Source organism: Arachis hypogaea, chromosome 16 (genome assembly GCF_003086295.3).
Source record: "Arachis hypogaea cultivar Tifrunner chromosome 16, arahy.Tifrunner.gnm2.J5K5, whole genome shotgun sequence".
In the NCBI taxonomy this organism is placed as follows: domain Eukaryota; kingdom Viridiplantae; phylum Streptophyta; class Magnoliopsida; order Fabales; family Fabaceae; genus Arachis; species Arachis hypogaea.
In genome coordinates, this window is record NC_092051.1 from 150,776,131 (window position 1) to 150,801,731 (window position 25,601).

The window sequence follows — 25,601 nt, forward strand, 5'->3', positions numbered from 1 at the left end:
TATTTGTTTACGTTTTGTAGAGTTCAGTAATTTATGAGTGTTGACATGTATGTGACATCCTACTTCCATTGATACAAACTTAACTAAATCTTTAATATTAATCTATCATACAAATACTCAAATTATATATATGTGTTTGGGGATTTAGAAAATCTCAGTGCAAGCATATTAAAGATGATTTTTAAAACGGATGTCAGTTTGTTACTTCTGTCACATTTGTTGATGCTGAATTGCTGGTTTGTTAGTGCATTTATTATTTCTGTCACATTTATATTTATGCTGTGTTTATTTTTGTTATTATTGTTGTGATTTTCATTTGATATTTCCGGTCGCCTTAGCGTTATTTGAACTCAACATGTTATTTGAACTCAACATACAACCCGATCAATGATACGTGTGATCGAATTTGAAAATAGATTGAAAACATCTCCTACATGCTCATTTTATTGGTGATATAATTCATTTAAAATTGAACGAACTTATCAAATACTGATATAGAATGTCTATACAAAATACATGATATCCTCTTAAATATCTTTTTATAACTTATACATTTTAGATATTCAAAGATAGTGTGAAAAGAACAATAATATCAGACAAGATTTTTACATACAAATTTTACTTATAAAATCTGACTATGATTATATACTTTTAAAAAAATTATATCATTCATTTTAATTTTTTTACTCACTATGACTTATTTTCACTCATTTACAACAGAAAGAGAGATGAGAAGAAGTGGTAAAGACAAAAAAAAAATGATGAGCAATTGATAAAGGCATGTTATTGAAATATGTATGTATGTATGCACAAAAATTAGACCATTAGATTTATATTTTTTATTACATTAGTGGAACCCAACGTTTTAGATTTTCTAATTTAAAAAAGTTTGAAACACCACAATTCAGACTAGAAATGTCAATGGAGTGGGTGTGGGAAATGTCTCTCTGTTTTCTCTGTCTCCGCCTCATTCTCCACCATGGGAGAATAATTGTTTCCATCCTTGTTTTTCGTGGGCTCCATTCTCTATTTTTCTATATTTAACATTCATAAGGAAATTATAATAAAAAATATTAAAAAATATAAAAAAACAAATTACAAGCAAATCATAGCTCAAAAAATAAAATCTTAAATAATAGAGTTAGGTTTTTCAATGAGTGAAATTACTAAAAAATTTTTATATTAGAAATAAAGTAAAGGTTATTAAGTAAGTTAAAAAATTTGGGGAATTATCGGGGATGGGGTGGAAATCTCCGCTTGAGTCCCCGCGCCTGTCTCGAGACGCTCCCTATCTCCATCTTCACGAGAAAAAAATTTTCATCATTAAAGCCCTATTTGGAGCGATCTCTGCAAGAATCTCCGCTTCTTGAACATTTTTGACACCCCTAATTCAGACTAATTGGACATTTGGACTCACTAATTTCTGTATTATGTTAAGATTTAAAATTCTTCTAAAAAAATCGAAGGGCCGTTTTTTTTTTCATTTAACTACCATCAAATTGGACCAACCAATTTGATTATATATAATATAATAAAGTAAAAAAAAAAACCATACCCGAAAAAACAACACATAGGTCCCAATATCCAAAAAAATCAGCCATTGATAGATTGATAGACGTAGAATTCTAACAAAATCAGTCATGATGATTGTAAAGTCCTTAAAAATGCGTATGCAACGGATAAGGGGCACAACCAATTGCACAAAGCTGGTCCTGGTCCTAATTTTTTTAATGCGCTGATTGGAAATTAGAGAAATGTTTAGACTTATATATAACTAACTAACTAAGAATATTAATTTTGTAATATTTCTCAAACGAATAAATCAACATGTTCTTCAATAAATGCGAATTCTAATTGTCAAGATAGCCAATATTTTGGGTGCATGTTGTGGGGGAAGTGGCAGGAGAATGTACTTGAAGCAACCTACTTTAATCTAATTCATTTTATTTACTTTTTTTATTTTCGGGTCAAAGCCGCCTTAGTATTTCTCAAAACGTATTTTTTGGGGTTGAATAAATCAAACGCATTTTCTCAGATTAAATAATTCACCTTTCTAAATTGGAGTATTTTGACTCCGTGCTCAAAGGCAGTAGTCTTCAATTAAAAAACATATTATTCTCCAAAGAAATAAGAAAAATAAAGGTGAATTTTGATTCTTTTAGGATAGTGGTTAGATGACTAATGCCTTAGGTGAATTTTATATAGTACATACCATTCAATATGTCATCATTGTGGGTAATTCAATTGGTCATTGAATATTTATTAAGTGATTTATTTAGTCATTGAAATTAAAAGATGTGGACTAAATTAGTTTTTAAAACAAGTTATCTAGTGTAAATTTAAAGACCAACTTAAGTCATGTACAAAAATATATGAACAAAATATATTGTAACATGTAGTATAAATTAATATTTGAATACTAAAAGGCATGTCATTACTCTATTATATATAGACAAATCATAACGTGATACATGTTATTGAGTGACATAATTAATATGAATCAAGTTGATCAAATCTTAAAAACGCTTTTAGTATTATTGAAATTTTGAATACAATTTTACTATAAAAGACCAAGCATTAGTGGTGGTTAGATATTGCCAATTATGGAATTGATGGAGAATCCGTGATGGTTGAGTCAATTTGTTGATTAATATGGTGGGGTAATAATACAGTTGTAGTACTATATGAACATTCTTTGCGTGTCATTTATTCTTCATTTGTTGGCATGCAAAAGTAGAAGGAAGTAAATCATTTTATAATTATGACAAATGACTCATCAATATGACTACTTTAATTTGTGGTGGAAATTAGAATTGGAATAAGGGAAAGGATGGAAGATTTTTATTTGGTTGGCTTAGATTTTTTCTCATGACTTTGCCACATGTAAGTGGAATCAATGCCCCCATTTACCAGCCACTAAGATAGCAAATTTCACCAAATAATAATAATAATAATAATTGTTAGGGCAAAAACAAGAAAATAGAATTTTATTTTATTTATAATAGAATATTATAAGAATTTAATTTTTATACACTGAGAATGTAAAAATGTTTTACATTACCACTGTTATGTTGAATGACTGTTCACATAATTAATGTAAAAAGTAATTATTTTTGTTAATGTGACGTTAGCGTGCGTTTGGTTAGTGGGTGTGTCTACCCAAGACATAGATATGGAAGCACACGTTTTTCGTTTGGTTAGTTAGACACAAAATTTTGATAGACACGGGAATATACAAAGACACAAAATTTGTGTATAGCAGAAAGGGGTAGAATACTGAACTTGAGACATAGACACACTACTTTTAACATTTAATTTTCATAATTACCCTTCAAATTCTTCTCCTTCCTCAATTCTTTTCATCCATTTTCCCTTCCACTTCCAAAATACAGACTACCATATTTTTTTTGTCACTCTCACCTCTCCGCCCGTCGTACCACTAGTCTGCCGCCGCGTCTCTTCCTCCTTTCCTTTCATCAAAATCACTGCCGCCTTTCTTCCTCTTTTCCTTCCACCGCCTCTCTACCACCCAAACCACCGCCTTTCCTCCCTTTCTTTCACCCAAATCACCGCTACCACCCTATCCCTTCTTCCCTTTTCTCCTCCCTCACTTTTTTTGTCTCTTTACGATTGTCTCTTCGGTCGCCGTCACCTTTTGCGATTGTTGCCTCTGCTTCACTTTTTGTCGAGGACACTGTTCTCTCGTCTTTCACCATTTTTTCAGATCTTTCTCCATTCTTTCGCGCACTGTGTTTCTAGATCTGTATTTTATTACCATGTTCTAGATCTGGCACTATTTTTTTGTATAATTTAATTTTTTTTGTTTGAATTTTTGTTAAATTTTGATAAAATAATCTTGTATTAATTTGTTAGATTGATTTTTTTGTTGATATTTGTTGTATTAAATTTGTTATTTAGTTTTAGATTGTTATTGGTAATTATTTTTTGTTGAGATGGTGGCTGATTGTTAATGGTTTGGTTGAGATAATAGTTGTGTAGTGATAGTACTGGTAACAGATTGCAATAAGGGTAATATTGAAATTTAACAAGATTGTGATTTGTGTCTTGTGTTTTGTATTTATATACCAAACAAGTTTAAAAGATTTGGGTCATATTGTGTCTGTATCTTTAATGTCTATGTCTCTGTGTCTATGTATTAAAGGATACACTAAACAAACGCAGCCTTATGTAATTGAATACATGTGTAAAACGATTTTACGCTGATCGTACATCAAAATTAAATTCATATTATAATACAATAATTGTTATATTAAAAAAAACAATAGAGAAAACAGTAATGAAATATAAATTAAATTATTTTTTGGTAACATATTAAATTAAATTATGAATACTCTTTTTTAATACCCCCTAATAATTTCCTTTGGGTCAAGTAAAAAGAAAAAAAAAAGAATCATACACTAGTACTTGTCGCATTGTCACCTAATATTTCTCTTGGTGTTTTGTGAAGTGGGGGCTACTATTCATTTTTTTTTTTTATAGCAAGAGCAACCCTCTTCTTTGAATAACATTAATCAAAATTGAAAACTGAATATTGTCCAAAGTATCAAATAATTTTCTCAATTCTGAATATTACTTGTATAAACTGTAACTGTTTCAAGAAGCTATTGAAATGGGACAAAATGATGACACTTTCCTCAATCGTACAGCTTTGGGAGGCATAAATTATTAAATTGTGTTTGTTATATAAATGTACTAATACTATTAATTAATACAAATTTAAAAGGTACTATTTTTTTAAAATAAAATATTTTCATTAGCATGTAAACACATATTACATTAAAAATTAAAAGTTCTATTTTAATATCACTTTTAATATTTTTTTAATATTACACAATTAAATAATCAATGGTGTCAATTTTTTTTTCTTTTTTCCTTCAACATTACCATTGAAAAGTATATTTTTAATATTTTAAATTTAAGCAAAAAAAAAATTAATAATTCAATTTTTTAAAATAAATCACTTATTAAACTTGATAATTCTATCAAAAATTTAATTGTCTATTTACAATCTTTTTAAACCTTTTTTTTAATTATAATATTCCAGCTCAAAATTATTAAAAAGGTAACAAGTTTGTTTATTTCTTAAGTAATTACTTTAACAAAATTTAAAATAAATAATTTATTAACCAAGTTTGTAGAACTATATTAATCCAATTTTTAATAAATATAAAATTAACTTATATTTTTCATGGTTCTAAACTTATATTAATGATCACACCTTAATCTTTCATTGTTCATTGAGTAGTTGGTTCATGTCCATTCACTTATTCTGTAATTATTCTGTTTATATAAGTAGTTTTACTAAATTTATAATTATATTATATATTTTTTTAATTAATTTTTTACAAGACTTTTAATTTTATAATTAAGTTATTTTTATATCAAAAATCTTAAAATTAACAAAATATTCCTTTTAAATATTATATAGTCAAAGATCTCATTAAATTTTTAATTATTGATAGTTTTAATATGCGAAAAAATATTCTATTAGCTCTATATTTTTTATTCATTGAGTAGTTGGTTCATGTCCATTCACTTTTTTTTTCCTCTACATTTTATTTCCGTGTCTTTTGTTTTGTTCTTTTAATTTTTGTCATCAAGAATGTTGTTTGTTTTTGTTTGGAGTTTGTGAGAAGAAATCAGAAACAGAAAGAAAGATTCAAAGCTTTAAAACATACACATGTACTTAACACGTACACACTTACTTTTTTCTTTACATACTCACTCTTCTTAATCGGTTGTTGAATTCTGAATAAATAGTGTCTGCTTGCGAGAAAAAGTAGTTGGACTTGGATGCTTCCCAAAACACACTGCAATGAACAACAACTTCAAACCTCAAAGGTTCTCTCTTTTTTCTAGTTTTTGACTTTTTTTCTTCTCATCACTGTGTTTTTTTTTTCTTTGTACTTTTTGTAATTCTTTTCAGTTCAAATTTAACTTCAAGTTTGTAACTTTTTTTATATTGTTTCATACCCCATAATTTGTTTTCCCTTAGAAACTTTATGATCTCTGTTAATGTAAGTTTCAGCTCAAATTTTCATTAAAGTTCGTAACTTTTATTATGTTGTTCCATAACCCAGAATTTGTTTGTTATAAACTCTATGATCTGTATTAATGTTTGTTAGCATATGTGTATATATATGTAATGATATGCATTTTCTTTGCTTTTCATGGATCTGTTGTAGTGACCAGAAAAAAGCTAATAATCCTTATTCAATAGTGATGATGATTATGCAATATATGAACTTCCTAAGATTCCATGTTTTGTCCTTGTTCATGGTTCTTTGACTCTGCATTTGTTTGATTGTTGAATTGTTGCTTTTTTTCTCAGATAGATAGAGTTTGGTTGTAAAAGAAAACAGAAGCACTGGCTGGTTCCCCTTAGTGCATAAATCTACAGTTGCCACCATGTTTCACCGCCGGAGCAATTCTCATCAAGATCACGAAAACAGCGAGGTTTATGCCGAATCCAAGGTACTAATTTTAGTCAAAGTGACATTTATTTTGAAACAGTTAATCTTAACAAAATGCATAATCACCATCTGTGTAACCATTTTAAGGTTTTAATTGTGAGTATTGGAACTCTAAAAACAGGTTAAGGAGCTAAAGGGAGCAATGGGACCGTTATCCGGGCGCAGCTTGAAGTACTGCACAGATGCTTGTTTTAAGAGATATTTGGAAGCTCGGAATTGGAATGTAGACAAGTCCAAGAAGATGTTGGAGGATACACTAAATTGGAGATCAACCTATAAGCCTGAGGAGATTCGCTGGGTAAGGTTTTAAGTTCATCTACTTTAGACCTCAATAGCTTTGTTTAAGAGAAATTGCACTTATGAATTTGTCTGCATTAACTTGTTTTTGTTGCCACCAAGTTTAATGTGAATGTATCTTAGTACAAGGTGTTAGAATTATATGTATGCATGGAATTTTCCCTGTTGTGACTTTGGTGCATTAGTATGGTGACTATGGTTTGAAATACTGCTAATGCAATGTCATTCGACAGCATGAGGTTGCCGTGGAAGGGGAGACAGGGAAACTGTATAGAGCAAATTTTCATGACAGGCAAGGAAGGACTGTTCTTATCTTGAGACCTGGAATGCAGGTACTGTAATTTGGAATTTTAAGATTTTCGGCTTAGTTTCGGGTTAAATAAGTTTTCAGCTGCTGTAAAATTATTGGTTTATGGTTTTAGTATTTGTGAAAGTTTTAGTTGTGGTTTTAGTGAAAAATGTTCAAAAGTAAGTGAAATTACAAATTAGTCTCTATCGTCATCTAAAGTACCAATCAACTTTGCGCCGATGGTTCATCCGTCTCTAAGTTGATTTGTATACAAGAAGATGGTAGGGACTAATTTCGCTTTACCAGAACCATAAATCGTTATTTACAGGGATCAAAACCTTATTTAACTCTGTAGCTTAACTATGATTTGCTTGAGTTATTGATGGAGGTACTGAAATTGGTTATATTTTGATGTGGTTGAAGAACACCAAATCAATGGAGAATCAGATGAAGCACTTGGTGTATCTTTTGGAAAATGCAATGCTTAACCTTCCACCAGGTCAAGAACAAATGGCATGGTTGATAGATTTCACTGGCTGGTCATTGACGAATAGCGTGCCAGTTAAGTTGGCCAGAGACACCATCAACACTCTTCAGAATCACTATCCTGAGAGGCTTGCCATTGCATTTCTTTACAATCCTCCAAGAATTTTTGAAGCTTTTTGGAAGGTTAGTTTGTAATCTAAAAACATGCTACAATTTAGTATATATTTCTTTTCTTGCATCAATGTCCACTACAATTATATTCTGCAGGATCAATTACATTGCACAACTAATTTAATGTTCATTTTATACAAGTTCCAAATTATTATCCAAAATCTTTAGAAGATTAGTTGGAGGTTGCATATCAATTTCATGAATAATTAGGAACAAAGTTATAGTACTCATAATTACAAGTTCTTACTGTTTTATGCAGATAGTCAAGTACTTCTTGGATACAAAGACATTTGAGAAAGTGAAGTTTGTGTATCCCAAAAACAAAGATAGTGTGGAACTCATGAAGTCTTATTTTGATGATGAGAATCTTCCAAAAGAATTAGGAGGAAAAAGCACTATGAAGTATAACCATGAAGAGTTCTCAAGATTAATGGTTCAAGATGATTTGAAATGTGCAGCATTTTGGGGTCCTGAATCAGAAGTAGCTCCAGATCCAGATTACAATGAAGCCACCTCCATTTGAGGCACTTAACCTCTCTGTGAAGATATATAATATATGAATACTAATCAATAATTGTATAGCAATTAGCACCAAGAAAATTAGGACTAAGCATGGCAATGTTGCTCAATAAAAAAGTACTTATTCAACTATATTAAAAATTATCAATTCTAAATTCTAGGTAGAGACAAATGAATTAATTATTTAAGCTTGAAGCATGAATGATATATAGTTACTTAATGTGTGCTTGATTTGAACTTATTTTATTTACAAAAATAGATATATATATATATATATATATATATATATATATATTAAATAAAAAAATTGTTTTACAAAGTAAATAGGCAGACAAATGTCTTGTGTTAAGATAAAACTTCAGTTTTTCAGTTCACCAAAAAAAAAAAAAAAAAAGTGGAGACATGACCAACAATACAATTTTCTTTGTTACTTTCTCTACTGTCTTATAATTTATGTATCTTTTATCCTAAAACATGCATGAAGAATACAGCACAATTAATCATAAACTACGGTGACATTTTCCAAAGTAGGAAAGCATTTGATCATTTACATGAAAATGGAATTTCATACAGCTGTGTTCTTCTGCTTAAAGATACAAAATATTGCAATCATATCACAAATGTCATCCGACCCTAATAACAAAAGTTGAGCATCTACACAAAACAAAAATGTTTCCTTAAAAGCTTGTAAAGGGATACAAAACCTATTCAAAAAGGAAAATTGTGGGTGGAGAGGATATTATTTAGGTGGGGGGGATTATTGTCAGCTAAACAAAGGGAGAAGAACTAGTCACCTTAGAACTATAGAAGCACACAAATCTTTTCAACTAATATAAAAAGAGTTTATCATATGAAACGCCTTTTGAAATTTCTTGTAGTTGTTTGATATGAGCGAACTAATAGGCTGACACCTATGCCAACCCCTACACAGATTCCAAGACCAATTCCAACACCAACTCTAACACCAGCATTGAACCATGATAGTTCACCATCTTCTCCATCTAAATATGCTGTTCTTTGCCAATATAAGTTGTTGTAATCCTCTTCTTGTTCTGGTTTGAAGCTTCTGTATTCAGATACCTACGGCAGGAAATTTGAGGAAAAAATAATTTACACAATGCAAGTATTTCTAAAGATCAACATACATATGCCACATTATTTCTCTATGTAATTTCATGCAAGAATTATGGCCCTTTGACAATTTCTGATTAGCTGGTATTACTTTGTATTTCGTAAAATATGACACCAACATGAAATTGGACAAGCATTAGTATGACAAAATATCTGAAAATAATTCACATGGCACATAAATAAATGCTTCACTTGATTTAAAAAAAAAAGTTTAAATGGAATTCTGATATGGTACTGCATAATATTATTGCCAAGACCAAGAAGTAGTTAATGAAAAAGCATACTATGAATTCAGGTACCAATAATGTGTTCTTTTAGTATTTTGGTCTAATTTGGGTAATTTTATTTTCACTAAATTTCTTCACAAAAGTTTGACAAAATGACAAAATTTTGTAACTATTGATGAAAACAATAACAGGAAATAGACACTGGGAACACCAAACACCACTAAACAAGATTATGGAGATACATCATGCATAAAACAAATGAAGGCCATGCAGCTCCTATCATACACATACAAATGCAGAGTATTGTGCCTCTGCCCATAATACAATGACACTTCCAGGATAGGATTTTATTCAGTTGTTGGGACCAATGAACAAAGACAATAGTAGCAAACATAGAGGGACCAAAACAAAGATTAACTAGTGCAGAATTTATATTGTACTATCCATCAAAGGAAGTTTGAAAACTTTTTTTATTGTAATAATATTAAGTGAGAAATTGACACGTACTATTCTTACAAGAGAGTGCCATATGGGCATATAGTAATGAGGGTGAAAGATGCAAAAGTTATAATTGATATATGAATATACTAAAATAACAAATTTGCTCTAGCATGATACTCTCATGTTAGTCACAAGAATGGGAAGATCCTGACCCTACATCCCTAATGGACTGAAAGATATAAGCATCATAACATCATGCCAAAAAAAAAGGGTAAATTACACTGAACTCTCTTATCGCCAGATGATATTTCACACAACACCTTTCTATTTATAAAAGTAACACCACCTCTTTGAGATTTAGATAATAGGACACTTGAACTATTGTATTTTGTAAAATATGACACTAGCTTCTCTTATGAACGTGACACTAATCTCGACTCTGAAAAAGTGACAAGTAAACTATCATCTAACCTCAAGAACGATCAGTGTAATTTTCCAAATCAAACAGACAATTACTGCCTAAGTTAATGAAAAGTCATTCCTCATTTTTACCTGCAAATCGAGTCCTTGATCAGCCGCATCTTTTTTACACTCAGTACTTTCATATTCTGGAATAGCATCCAACATGCACTTCCTATTATGCTTCTTCCTGCAATTGAGCTGCAGTGTCTTGGTTAAGATTATTGGTTTTCCAGAGAAGCTTCCAGCAACATAAACCTCAATCTCAGGACAAGCTAATTCAGAAATAGCTGCAACATGTTTTCCCTTGAAGAATCCACTGCTAGCATTCATCTGTGTTTCACAACTCATGCTCCATTTCTTTGTGTTGTTCCTTGATTCACCAACAAAACCATTGCTATTAGACATCTCCAAAACCCCAGAGAGAATGCAAAGCTCCTTATCATAGACCTCGAACTTTATGCTTCCCGTCAAACGTATGCTATCTGTGCTCACAAAGATAGCTTCTTCGGATTTCTTATCGACACGGTCTCTACGGAGAACCGAACACACCCCATCAGAGTACATGCTGCTTCTAACACCATTAACCTCTAAAAGGGTGTCAGGGGATAGAGGAATATGATTGAGAGATAAAAATTCTGGGGTGGATTCATCCACCTGAAAGCCACTAACCCTTACATAAAAAACTCTTAGATCGAACCACGGAGATGATAGTTTTATGCAGGGTTTATAGGGAGAATACTTAATGATCTGAAGGGTTCTGTTGGTGACTTCTCCGTTGCAAGATGATGATTCATAAGGTCCTTCCATTTTCATATATATTCCACTCAATCACTCACTGAACCGTCCATCGAATAGATAGAGGGCATGTCCGAAAGTGTAGCCACAAAGTCTACATCAATCAAATTCACCAACGAATTGAAACCTGCTTCAAAATAAACATAGTATAATCTCACACAACCAAAGCAATAAATCTTAAACAAAAACAACAACAATCGATGTAACAGTGTCCTATCATACATCATGCATGTTTAAACCCGCTTCCAACAATAAATCTTACACATCCTAAAAGAATGGAAGAAAATCAGACAAAAAACAAAGGACAAAGAACATACATGTGTTGTGCCCTCCTTTTACCCCAAATCTAAAGAATATTGTGAAACAACATAAAGGGTATATATGATTTGAGATTTGAGAAAAAACCTCAGTTCAAAGTTGAGATTTGAGAAAATGAACAATCCTGAAAGAGGAGAAAAGAAACTCATATAATCAATAATAAATAACAATAATTACAGAAAATTTCAAGAGTTAAGAATGAAAACAGAACAAAGAGATGACTGTATAGTAACCTTTTCACAAAAACCAGTGTGGCAATTTAGCAAACAGAAGACATGCACTCAATAGAAGAAAGAGTTTATAGTACATAACAAGGATCCAAAATCTGTGTTGTGTTGTAGGAAGATGCATAACCACACACAAATTTTCAATCCCAATTTTTCAGGAGATAAACTCTCACCATGAAAAATCCTTACATCCACCAATAACAATAATAATAATATTAATATAAAGATTATATTTATATATGATATGATTATATATGGCAACACAAGTTGGTGTGTTTTTTTTTCTTTCCTCTTATGGTTTAATAGAAACCACAATTATTGTTATGCAATCAAATCAAATTCTGAAAAACCAATGTAACCTTTTTGAGATGATTGGATTGGCCACATAATGACATGCTCCAATCTTTTGATACAAAGCATCAATGTTCCTTGTCACGTGGCCGTTGCAAGCTGGCAATGCCACAAACAACCACTTTGTCTTATAGCAGAAAAAATAACATGATATTATATATATATATAAAGTTATCAAAAGATTCGAATCCGAAATTTTTAGACAAAAATCAAAAGATTATGCCATTTAAATTTTTAAATCAGAAAAAATAATTTGATATTATATATTTATATTATCTATATTTAATATATTTATCTCTATAGAGGTTTTTAGCTGAAAATATGGGAATTAAAATAAGTATATACTCTTAGCATGATTTTTATGTGCCTAATAAAAAATAAAATATTCTATTCATTTTTTTAAGCTATTACAGAATATTTAGATTTATGATAAAAAAAATTAGAATTTATTTTATTTAATATTTATTAATTATTATTAATATTAATAAATACTATAAAATAAATTATAGCTGATTATGACTGATGTTACCATTACACAAGTCACTTTATTATGTATCATGATAATTTGCATAAAAAGAAAAATTCCATTTTAAAGTTATTATTTGAAGTATTAAAGATAACAAAAAATTGTTACGTAGACGTGAAAAATTAATTATTAAACTAGTCATTATGTATTCTTAGACATACTAATTTACATATTTTTTAAAATTAAATAATCAAATCTGTAAAAGACGAGTAAATTAAACTTATTTACAATTAGGGGCCATCTAATGTATAGATGTGCCTGTACAGATTTTTGTCTTTTTGTGGCTAAAAAAGCGTGTCATTAAAAGTGTTGCTTAAAGAGAAAGTGTTACCCTTAATCGTTAACTTGGCTCTGATACCAATTTTTAATTTTTAAAAATGTAAAAATGTAATTTCTTTTTCAAAATTATTAACTCTTCATATTTTGCTTCAAATAAGTTTATAATTTGTATAAATTTGGTTGGTGGTACTTTATAATTTGTAATTTCATAATCAAAAGTATTGAGCATTACTAATTCTGATTTCATTTTTATAGTTTTTCAATCTTGTTTTAGTTTATAATATTGATTATTGTTGTTACGGTAGGTAACCGGAGATTAATAATAAGGATGGCGTTTGGCGGCCCAAGTGTATGATGGAGGAGAACTCCGGAAAGGTCCGCAACTTGGGAAGCTCCGTCCGACTTGTGCTCGCGTGTGAATGGGGGGTGGTACCTGCAAAGACACTCCGATGCCTAAGTTAGCAAGAGTGTAAGCAGGTCTTAGAGAGTATTGGACTTAGAGATACCTGAAGGGGTGTCAGGGTATTTATAGAGGCGAGCCAATAACCACCGTTGGTGTAGTGCCATATCTTTAGGGTGGTAACCGTCCCTATTATCTTGGGGAGGTTAAGATATGGCTTTATGAGACGGTTAGAGAGATTTTAGGGGCGGTTACTCATTTGAATGAGTGTTTATCTGCCAGCTAATCTCGCATCCGACCTCTTCTGACCAAGTCGTGGTTGATACCGACTTCTTATGTGAAGGCCGGTACTTAGCTAGGCTCTAATCCTTTAGATTAGGCCTTTTAGTTGGACCTGGGCCTTTATATTGGGCCAGGGTATGAACAATTGTATATAAAATCTTTTATCTGTTTTTCTTTTTCTTTAATATAATTTTTCAAATCCTCCAAAACTTCTTTTATTTCTATACTTTCTGTTGTTTCTAAATATCTTTTTAATTTTTCAACTTCATTCTCCATTTTTTCTTTCAACAGCTTTAATTCTTTTAAGTCATAATATGGTGTTCCAGGCATTTATAAATTTTTTAAGTTTAGCTCCAACTTGTTTATATTTGTTCTTATTTCTATCCTTTTTATTATAAGGTCATTAATTTCAAACTGAAGATTATTTAATTCCCTTTTATACTCCTTTATTTTACTTTTTAATTTTTTCGCCCTTTTTCTTTTTATTTTGTTTTCTAGTCTTTCGATCTTTGTATACTTCATTATTTATCTTAGAATTTCTGCAAATTCTATCATCGATTCATCACTATTTTCTAGAGATTCTATCAATTTTTCTAACTCTTCAACTTCTCTTTTCAATTTGTCATAGATTATTTTTAGAGCTTCAAATGCTCTTTGATTTATTTTAGAATTTTCTTCTTTAATCTTTAACTTAGATAAACTTAAAGGGCTATTAATTTTGGATTCTCTTATTTGAAAATTCGATGAAACTAATTTTCCTGATGGTTCTTTTAGTAAAAGAACTGGGTTTTCAATAGCTTTATATTTTGGTATTTCTGTTTTTACAATTTTCTGAAATAATTCATCGACATAAATTCTTTCTCTATTTTTAAATATTATACTATGATGACTATTTGTTAAAGCATAATTTATTGCATATGTAATTGAAAATGGTTCATCGTCTTGTTCCATTAGATTCTTTCTGTGAAATTTATAAGCCAAACTTATAGATCTTCCAAGATTTTCAGTTGATAAAGGTATAGCATATCCAAGATGGGCATTGAATTTAACATTTACGTTTGCCAAGTTTCCATGAACAATTCCAATTATTTGATCAATTGGGTCATCAGTAATTCTTTTGTCACAAATTGCTAAGCTTATTGGTGAATTAATTCCTTTCATATATGTAGATTTGATTAAGACTTGTATAGTACTAATATGAATCCATCCAATTTTAGATCTTTTTTGTTGATCCTTAATTTTCTCAATCTGTTTACTCAATTCTTCATCATTTATCAAGGCTATTTCAAGTTCTCCATTAGCAGATTTTATCTTTATAGGGGCTTCAAGTTGAATTTTTCCATAGTATATTATATTTTTTCTATTAAAAACTTCTTTTAAGAGATTTTGTTTATTAAAATTTTTATTTGATTTAAGGTTTAATTCTGTTTTTAGAACAGCCTGTTTTTCATTGTCTAATAAGGCAGATAATCTATAATAATCAGATTCTTCCGTTAATTCTAAACTTTCTAAATAATTCATAACTATGAGATTAAGATAAAGGTGTACCTTTCTGGAGAAAAACTTCCTTTATTTAGAATATTTTACATAAGATGTTTTTGTCTCCAGAGGGGAGATTGTAGATACTAACTCCAGAGGGGAGTTTAGAATTGGTTTTTCCTAAGGGAATTCTTCTTCAAACTATAGAATCGCCTCGGCCGCTTCCTCCTTGCTCTCCTAGCATATGAGTACTCTTAGCCTTCTGCTTTCTATTGTTTGATGCCTTCTACAATTGCCTAAGCAACCTATTTATAATGGTTGGGTCTGATGGACAATTCCCATCCTTACCCTTCTTATGACGTCATTGCTTACGTCATTGTTTATTATCTTGCACCAGCTACATTGTTGGTGCTCTATGACCTAAGCGCTTACGTCATTATGCAATAATGTTGAGAGATGCTTCAGATGTGCTGTCCTCCTCTTTCATCATGTGACCTTCAGATGCGTTGTCTTCTTCCTTTATCATGTGGGTTGATTCCGTTTTATTATTGCTTTCTTCAGATATCTCTGAGACACATAGCTGGCACTTGTGGTCTTCTCTGTCTTTTATTAAATAGCAGAGATTCCTCTTTATCCCTTCGGGGAGCTTTTCTAAGAGTCCAGATAAGTTGTAGAATGCTGATTCAAATTCCACTAAGAGTCTCATCTCTCTTTCTTCAATTTCATTCCTTTTACTGGACACAAGCAAAGTATTTCTGCTTTTATAGTTGATTCTTGTGTGAGATTCCCTTGTTATCTTTTGAGTTCTTTCGAAGACCCTTGCTAGCGTACTGGCTAGTCTTCCTTCATGACTGTAGATTGTTAAATCTTGAACTTGATCAATTGGTTGAAAATTTCCTGGGAAGACGGACATGAAGATCACTTGATGTGCTGGAACCAAGCATTCTTCTTCTTCATTAAAAATAGGTTGACTATTCGTAAATTTTAGGGATATATCCCTTGGATTTACGTTGTCAATCATATTTTTAAATCTCTTTACTGCATCAATAAATCCTGCAGGAAACTCACTAATAATTTTCAAATCATTAAAAATTAAAATTGTATCAATTAATCCATACTGGAAAAACTGATAGGTGTCAGATGGGGAAGCCTCTGGAAATATAACCAGCTTTGTTAGCTGTTCTTTGGCAATAGGATAATATTCCAAGATTGCCCTTTTTTCTTCAGTCCAATTTAGGACTATGTTAAGGGTTTCTCTGAGATTTGATCTACAGACCCTTTTCTTTTCCTTGATTTCGGCCCTTGTAGGAATGTTTCTTATTATTCCTGTTCTCTGGGTTTGAATTGGAGCTTTATCTACTCTTTTTAGGGTTTGCTCTGGATGAAGAGCTTCATATTCCGTGAAAGATTCCTTTGCTTCTTCCAGTGTTAAAAACCCTCCTTTATGAATTATCCTTGATTGATGTGTAAATGGTGCTGCTTTTTCCCAGGCATCATATACTCCTTTCATGGGGCCATTATAAATTACATAATATTTTTTATCTTGGGTGGATTTTTTGATAATTTCAGCAATTGTTTTATTTTCTGGAATTTTTTCTTCACCTGATTTGTCCACCATGCTTAGCTGGCTGAACTCTGATGGTTTTGGTTGTTGTGTTGATTTCATTGTTTCGATGGCCTTTTTGAGGGATTGGATCTGTATCCTTATTTGCTGACAATGCTTGCATTTTTCAAGTTCTTCTTCGTATTTCTGAATTTCTTGATCTAATGCGTTGTAGACGAACTCCATTCTCTTGTTAATGTATCTGCAATAACATTTTTGTCACCTTTAATATATTCAATTTTTATTGGATATTGTAACAAAAATAATTGCCATCTTACCAATCGTCCATGATTATAATCAACTTTTAAATTATATCGTATGAAACCTGTTAGATAACTTGAATCTGTCCTTAATGTAAATTCTCTGGGTAGTAAATCAATTTTCCATTTCTTAAGAGATTTAATCGCTGCTAGAGTTTCCTTTTCATGAGTGGTATATCTCCGTTCTGTTGGAGTAAAAGTCCCTGAAATATACCTGCAAAGTAATTCCTTTGGGGAATGTTTAGAATCTAGTGATTCTTTTTCTTGTTCCAAACTTTTTATAGCTTTCTTAGCTTTTAGACATCCTGACCAGGTTATGTCTGAAGCATCTGTTTCTACTATTAAGTAGTCATTTTCTTCTGGAATATAAAGTTCTGGAAGTTTTTCACATAATTGTTTAATCCTTTGAATTTGCATACTGTCTTTTTCATCCCATTTCCATTCTTTTTTAGTACTTATTTTTGGAAATAAGCTTTTAGTGTATTCTGTTATATTCTTTAAAAATCCTTGATCAGAAATATAATTTATACATCCTAAAAATCTTTGTAATTGTTTTCTATCTTCTATTTTATTAGGGAATAAATTTACCTTTTCTAAGACATTTGGCTGAAGTTTTAGCTTTCCTTGAGTGGATAGAATTAATCCAAGAAACTCTATTTCTTGTTTTGCTATCCTTGCTTTCTTTTTGCTAAGAACTAGTCCTTTTTCCTTGCATCTTTCTAAAACTATTAATAATTTTTGAAGATGATCTTCTTTATCCTGTTTTGTAAAAATTAGTATATCATCAATGTACACTAAAACAAATTCATTTAACTCTTTTAGATTTTCTTCCATAAATCTTTGATAAATACCTGGAGCTTGTTTTAATCCGAATGGTAATACATTCCATTCGTAGAGTAACACACTTGTTGATTCTTTTGTTGGGCAAGTAAAAGCAGTTAATTTCTTTGTTTCTTCGTCTAAACGAAGTTGCCAATATCCTGATTTTGCATCAAGAGATGAAAACCAAGTCGCTCCTTTTATTTTTTCTAAAATAGAATCTTTTCTTGGAAGTTTATGAGCATCACCAATAGTTGCTTCATTCATCTTCTTATAGTTAATAACCATTCTTCGTTTTCCCCTTTTAATTTCATTATTGTTTTCGACATAAAAGGCTGGAGCTGCATGAGGACTTTTACTTAATCTTATAATTCCTTTTTCCAAAAGATCTCTACATTCTAAAGAGAACTCTTCTCTATCTCTTGCAGAATAAGGAATCTTATTTGGAACATTTATCTCTTTTATAGGATCTTTTAATTTAATGCTTACTAATTCGTTATTTGTATTTTTAATATCTAACGGATTTTCAGCACAAATTTTATCCAAAAGTTCCTCTATCTTTATTTCAAGATTATTTTTTGGAATGTTTATCTGAAAGTATAAATTTAAATAACATGTTTCTAATATAGAAAATATTTTAAATTTTAAGATCTTATCTATAGTAGTAGTTGGTATTTTTATACGTTTTGATTTTTGAGTTATTGAAGAATCATGTGGAGCTTTTAAAACTATATATGTTAATTCTTGAATGAATGGATGATATAGTTTTAAAAAATTATTTCCTATGATAAAATCCATTCCAGAATCTAACATATATATAGATGGAACAATGAACCTATAATTTTGAATAAAAATTTCAGTCATCTCTGTTTTTTGGTCAATTTTATGTATTGATTTGTCAGCTATTCTAACTCTTAATGGTTTCTTTAATTTTTTCCAATCAAGTTTTATGTTTGAACTAGCAAAGCATTGTGTTGCTCCAGAATCTATAAAAGCATTTATAAATTTTTCTGTTATTTTTATAGTAATAAATGTGGCATTATTACTCAGTCTCTGAGTCTGTTTCTGAGACATATTCAAAAATATAGTCTAGGTTATCATCAGATTCCTCTAAAGGTTCCATAAAACAAGACTTAGCAATTTCTATTTGTTTAGTAAGATCTTTTTTATCCTTCTTTTTCGGACATTCATTTGCATAATGTCCTTCTTCTTGGCAATACCAGCACTTACAGTTTTCTTTTTTATTTGGGCAATAGTCACTTTTTTGCCTTTTGTTTTTATTATTGTTTCTTGTTCTAAAATACCTCTTTTATTTCCTCTCTTATGCAGCGGTTGCTCCACCAAAATTATTTTCAATTGTCCCTCTATTTATTTCTCTTATAAATCTTCCCATTATAAATTCATTAGCAGGATATGGAAGTTTTGTTATATACATACTAAGATAATGATTTTTATCTTCTTCTTTTAATTTGTAATAATGTATTCTATATTCACATATATAAGATTCCACATTACATAGATCATATATCTGGATATTAGCTAAATGGTTTTTTGCTTCTTGATATTCTTTATTATAGGCTTCTTGTTTATGATCTATAATATTTTTTCCAAAAAATTCTTTATATAGAATCATCATTATATATAATATCTTATCATAAGCTGTTATTTTTGTTGCTAAATCTTCTATTATTTGGTTTTCTATTGATATCATATAATCTCTTATAGTTCCTTTAGTATGAAATCCTATGTAATTCCAAATATCTCTTCCAGACAATTCACTAAACTTTGGATTAGTAAAAGCTTTTAATAAAAAGGAATTCAACCAATTTTCGAAAATTTCCTTTTCATTCTTTTTACAGTCTAAATCAAGCATTCTTTCTCCTTCCATTTCTTGGATTTTAGGAACGTACTTTGATGGTATTTTTGTATATTTTGAATCTTTATTTATAAACCCTTTTTTAAAAGCATAATTATCAAAACCTGTTTTCCATTTATATTGAGATTGATTATCTTTAGATGTTCCAGCTTCATTTTTTACTTGTATTGGAATTGCTGGTTCTTCGTCACTTGAATAATCTAGGATGTGTTCTTCATTTTCTATATTTTCAGAATTTACTAATTCTTCTTCTATTTGAAATCCTTGTTCCATAATATTATTTTCTTGAGCCATTTTTAATTGTTTAAAAAGCATTGTAACTTCTTCTAACTTTTCTTCAATATTCATAATTTTAGTGGTGGTTTTACTTTTAGATCTGTTATGTTGATTATATTTTGAAATTTTTCTTCTTTGGGATTCTCTTTTTCTTTATTTCTTTGAAATTTTATGGATACTAATATTTCTTCAAGCATATCTACTATAGAATTTAATTGTGGGTTAAAAGTATGATAAAGATGTGGGGAATCATTTCCATGATAACATTTCTTAGAAATTCCGTGTGAAAAATAAGTTTTTTCAGGTTTTTGAAGTCCTTCAATAAAACTTATAGTAAAATAAAGATTTTGAGAAAAATCATTTTGTATTGATTTTAAGAATTCGGTGTCATTACAGTTAACATTAGTTAAAATCATTAATTTTTAGTCTATTAATTTTGATAACTTGATTATTTCTTCTCTTAAATCTTCTAATTTACTTTTTTCCATTAGGTGACGCTTTTTTTTTTGTGAAGAATTACGATTTAAAGTGTGGCTTTAGAAAGTGTGGTGTAGCCAAATCTTTAAATCTGTACCAACTTTGATCTGTATATTAAAATTCTCCTTACAATTAACATAATAAATTTTTTATAATATATCAAATATATATTTTTATAAGCAATGTCTAATTGGTAGTTGAAATATTAAAACTTAGAGTAAAGGACAATTTTGTCCCTTACCTTTGTTACTGCGGACATTTTCGTCTCCGAGGATTAGGAAATACTTAAATGTCTCTGACCCCGTTAAAAAGTAGACATTTTGACCCCTCCGTTTGAGTGTCTCCGTTAAGGTTGACGGAAAACGGTGACGTGGCCCCGTGGCGCTGACCTGGCCTTAACGGGCTGCCACGTCGGATGTGGTTTTAAAAAGAGGACAACGTAGTTCCCGGACTCAAAAACGCTGCCGTTTTTCAATCATCCCCAACCTATGAAATCCTGGAGCCCTAATGCTTCGAATGCATTCTGAGGGTGATGTGGGAGAAGGAAGAAAGGGAGCAGTCCGACCATGGCATCCGAAGGTGTGTCCTTAAGCTCGACAAGAGGCCCAGTTCCGACTGCCAAAGATGGAAATGAGTGCGTGTCACCAAAGTGCTTCTGTGGAGAAAATGCAATCTTGTTCATGTCGAGGACGACCAGAAATCCGAAGAGATTGTTTCTGGGATGTCCCTTTTATAAGGTATGCAACGAAAATCTGTGTAACTCTGTTTATGGTAGGGTTTATCCTTAATTCCTGATTTTCTGAACTTTGAGGATTGATTTTGTGTAGGTTAGACAACCATGGTGCAAGTATTTTCTGTGGCTGGACGAGTACATAGCTGGTCTTGGTGTTGGTGTTACAAGGTACCTGGGGCATGAGCAAATTTTGCATGGTGAAGAGCATCACTGGAACAAAGACATGGAAAAGAGGATAAGGTTGCTGGAGAAGAGGATAGAAGGGTTAGAGGTTAAGAAAAATCCAATTGGGTGGAGCATATGTGTGATGTTTGTATTGCTGATATTTGCATTATTTAGTTATAAGAAATAATGTAAGACCGGCCAAATGGTGAAAATGAAATGTATTAATCATTTGTGTATCTGACATATGTTTGGGTCATTTTTGTGATTATGTATGTATGAAAAGAAAGTTGGAAAAGTAGCAGGAAATCAAACTGCCAACCATTAACATGTACATAAAGTTGGCAAAGTTACAAGAGATCAAACTTTCAACCATTAACATCAAAATAAAAGGAAAGTAGTATGTCTTTCTACCATTAACATCTTGTTACTTCATAAGTATTGTTTGAACCAAAATAAAGACCCAAACCAAAAAAAGGAAACAGTATCTAGAATTTCTGGTTATCATTTACATTGGGTCATAGCTAAACCAAAAAAAAAAAGCATAATATCGTCAGCCGTCAGTCATGTTGATTCCTTAGAAATTTGTTCAGTTGTTGTTATTGTTTTGGGGTCTTCCTGAGCTGGTGCTACTTGCGGTGTGCTAGATTGTCCTTGAGTCAGTGGTGCCGGTAGCCTGAAGATCTTCTGCTTTGGTCTGAATTTTGAAGGTTTAGGGCGAGAAGTGTTGTTAACCATCGATGGAACCTTGCCTGGAACTTTACTTGGAGGGGTTGTTGTTGGGGCAGGTGGCCTGAATGGAGTGACTGTTGCTCCCGGAGTTGGTATCACAAGTGTGGATCTAGTAAATCTGGATGGAGCTGGTGCAACATTTGCAGGGTTTGGTGCAGCTGCACTCGTAACCTGCACGCAATAGCAGACCAAAACATGGGGTAAAAATAAAGCACATCAACTGGTTTCAAACAAGTCATATATCTAATTGATCACAAAGACAAGAAACTAAATAGTTACAGTAGTTGGTTGTTGCAGGGGTGTTGTATTGCTTGGTTGGCTACTTGAAGAATCCTGGAGAGTTAATGAACATGATCAATAAGCATGATAATAAGATAGATGAGTCCCCTAGGTTTTCTATACTAAGACATATTGACCCTTGAGGAATTCTATACTAACTCAGCAATTCCACAAGAGTGTGTTATTCAAACCAGAAATAGGGAATGCAAACTTACCCCTGCAGTTGGAGCTGACTGTGACAAAGGAAGTACAACCAGTTGTTGAGAGCTGTCTCCTTCTTTCTTCTTAGGCTTCTTTGTTTTTTGCTTCCAATTGGGGTTTGATGGAGCTCCTTTGCAGGTATTGTAGTTGTGGCCCTTTTCACCACACTTACTGCAAGCCACGGAGAATGACTTCTTCAATTTTCCCCCTTGCATCAATGGCTCAGCAGGATCTTTCTGTCTGTTGTGAACTTTTGGCCGGCCAATAGGCCTCTTGATGATGGGGGGTTCTGGTTGTGAGTATTCAGTCCGGGGCCAGAATTCTGCACTGGGGACTGGTTTGATGCAATGTGAGTAAGTCCTCTTGATTGATTCCATACACAACCAGGGGTGCACGTAATCTTCTGCCCTGTCACGCCTTTTCATTATAGCAGCAAGTGCATGTGTGCATAGCATTCCTACCCAAAAAATGTATTCAGGCTTAACTCAGAGTATAGAATAGGTAAATTACATGTGAACAAACAGTTAACAATCATAGGTGAACAAACAATTACCAGTAAGTTGCCATCGATTGCAGGAGCATGTGTACTTAATCAGGTCCACATCAACCTTGACTCCTTTGCGGCTCACCTGAAACCTTTTTCTTTCATTATCTCCAACCCACTCTGCCACCCACTTTGTGCTAAGAGTCAGTAATTTTTCCATCCGTTTTTGCTGCACTGGTGCTAGTTTACCAGGGTGATTTTTCAACACTCGCTTGTGGTTTACCATCCTCCTCATCAGGTAACACCTGATCTCTTCACACATAGTGAGGATTGGCTTGCAGCGATAGTTAACGATTTTGGCATTGAACACCTCACACATGTTGTTGGTGAGGTTATCAACTTTCGGGCCATGTGAAAAATAAGCCTTGACCCATGTCTCTGGCTCAAACTTGGAGAGGTATTCCCAAGCCCCCTGATTCACTGTCTTCAGCCCTTCCATATAGTCTTTGAACTCTGCAACTGTTGTGCATCTGGCACACTCCCAGATAACCTCTCTTATGTATAGATCTTTGAATCTATTAACGAAGTTCTTCCACATGTGCATCACGCAGTTTCTGTGCCTGGCTTTTGGCATGACTTCCTTTAAGGCAGGGAGTAAACCCTGCATTGAACATGAGCAGCCAACATTTACAACTCAGCAAATATATAGTAAGTGTGCAAGAATGAACCAATAAAACATCAAACCTTTTGTTGATCTGAAATGAAGTTCCAGCCATGGTTTGCGTCGTCTCCTATGTCTGCCTGAAGGTTAGTGAGGAACCATTTCCAGGCATCCTTCGTCTCAGCCCTGACGACCCCATATGCAACCACATAAAATTGGTTGTTTGCGTCTTGGGCAACTGCTGATAGAAGCCACCCCATGTAGTATGTCTTGAGAAAGCATCCATCCAGGTGCAGCAAAGGCCTACACCCTTCCTTGAACCCTCGCTTACAGGCATCTGAGCATATGTATATCTTGTCGAAAACAGGGGGAGCTTCTGGAAGTGTCATAAGTTCCAGCCTTGTAGTAGATCCTGGATTAGAACTTAAAATATGCTCACAATAATCCCTTGTCCTCTTGTATTGTTCCTTCTCGTTTCTCATAATCTTATCCCTGGCCTCAACCACTGCTCTATACACCATTTTAGGATGGGGAGCAAGAGAAAATTCCTCCCTTAGGAACTCAGTTGCCTCCCTAGTAGTCATGTGTGGTTGGGTAGCCATCCTCTTCACAATTTTCCTGCTGATCCAATGCTGGTCTGCTGCGTTACTCCCTAAATCCCTTGCACAACTATGCTCTGGCTGGTAGGTCTTAATTTGGTAACATTGCAGAATTTTGTTATAAGAAAGATGAACCAAGAAATTGCATTCTTCATCCTTGCAGCCCACTCTCACTCTCTCCCTATCATCCTTGATCCACTTAACCTCCCTACCTTCAGCAATGAATGAGTCCTTCACCACATCTTTAAACCGTTCAACACTTGCAAACCTCATCCCTAACTCAAATCTGCCCTGACCATGAGCATAGTCATCGTCAAACTCTGGAAACTTGTGGCCTTCACCTTCATCATCGGATCCCATAGGTGTGTGCAAGTCCTCCGACTCGTACTCAAACATGATTTCCTCAGGCTCTGTGGGGACTTCACTTACATAGTATCTCCATGCATTATCTACTCCTGGCCTATTACCACCACCTCCTCCATCACTAGGCCCAGCAGCAGACCCTAAACCAGCTTCACCAGCTGTCCCCTTTTTCCCCTGACCGCTATCTTCTCCAGTTGGATGCTCCCTTTTACCATCTTGCACCTTCTTTGTGAATTTCTTCTTAGGGGTTATCACCTTCTTTCTTGGCTCCCTTACTCTTTTCCTCTTGCCACCAACAGCCCCTTTACTACTCTCAGAATCACTTCCATCACTCTCCAACCCAGCTGGTGGAGGTTTATATAATACATCTTCGGTGCTCTCATACCCATCATCCGATGAAGAGGATGTCTTCAATTCCTTTAATATTTCATCCACATCCACTTCATCGTCACCATCCTTGCCAGCATCAAATACTTCCTCCGGAGCATCAATGGGGTGGTCAAAGTAAATGTGGAACTCAAGACTCTGTTGGTACTTCACTAAGTTCTCCCGCATTGCATTGATCCCTGCGTCCCCGGTTAACTCGTTCAGCCCAGACTCAAGCAACGCACTTGTTCGATCATACCAGTATACTGCCTTGTAGGACTGGTATCCCAAACCCTTAAATAAGGTTACAAGGTCCCCGAAGTTCACAAAATCTAGGTCCATCTCCGGGAACCTCTCTTCTTTACCATTCTGATAAACAAGAACACCATCACTACCTCTCACGAAGCTACCACCGTGGTGAAAAACTGGCACCACAAAAGCATCCACCATCTGAAAATTACCAAGAAACAACTATGTGTGAGTACTACATTACATTGAAAATTTATTACAAAATCCCCCTTTGCCCTAACACAGTA

General features: G+C 32.7%; 2 protein-coding genes across 10 annotated transcripts; one reads left to right on the forward strand and one right to left on the reverse strand.

The window, feature by feature from the left end:
• The first annotated feature begins 5,471 nt into the window (after positions 1-5,471).
• On the forward strand, positions 5,472-8,493 carry LOC140179750 (uncharacterized). Its single transcript, XM_072219494.1, has 6 exons — positions 5,472-5,862; positions 6,353-6,495; positions 6,616-6,792; positions 7,025-7,123; positions 7,504-7,749; positions 7,997-8,493. The coding sequence occupies exons 2-6, from the start codon at positions 6,430-6,432 to the stop codon at positions 8,258-8,260; spliced, it is 852 nt and encodes a 283-aa protein (XP_072075595.1). The 5' UTR covers positions 5,472-5,862; positions 6,353-6,429; the 3' UTR covers positions 8,261-8,493.
• A 291-nt stretch (positions 8,494-8,784) lies between these two features.
• LOC140179749 (uncharacterized protein At1g01500-like) lies at positions 8,785-12,340 on the reverse strand. Of its 9 annotated transcripts, none has more exons than XM_072219490.1 (4): positions 12,217-12,340; positions 11,718-11,754; positions 10,608-11,439; positions 8,785-9,336 (listed from the first exon to the last, which is right to left on the reverse strand). In XM_072219490.1, exons 3-4 carry the CDS (start codon positions 11,328-11,330, stop codon positions 9,103-9,105), a joined length of 957 nt encoding a protein of 318 aa, XP_072075591.1. In that variant the 5' UTR covers positions 11,331-11,439; positions 11,718-11,754; positions 12,217-12,340; the 3' UTR covers positions 8,785-9,102. The 9 variants fall into 9 exon arrangements, with proteins under 9 accessions (XP_072075591.1, XP_072075594.1, XP_072075587.1 ...); XM_072219493.1 differs by having other exon boundaries at positions 10,608-11,442; positions 12,217-12,304; XM_072219486.1 differs by having other exon boundaries at positions 11,864-12,247.
• Positions 12,341-25,601: the final 13,261 nt, after the last annotated feature.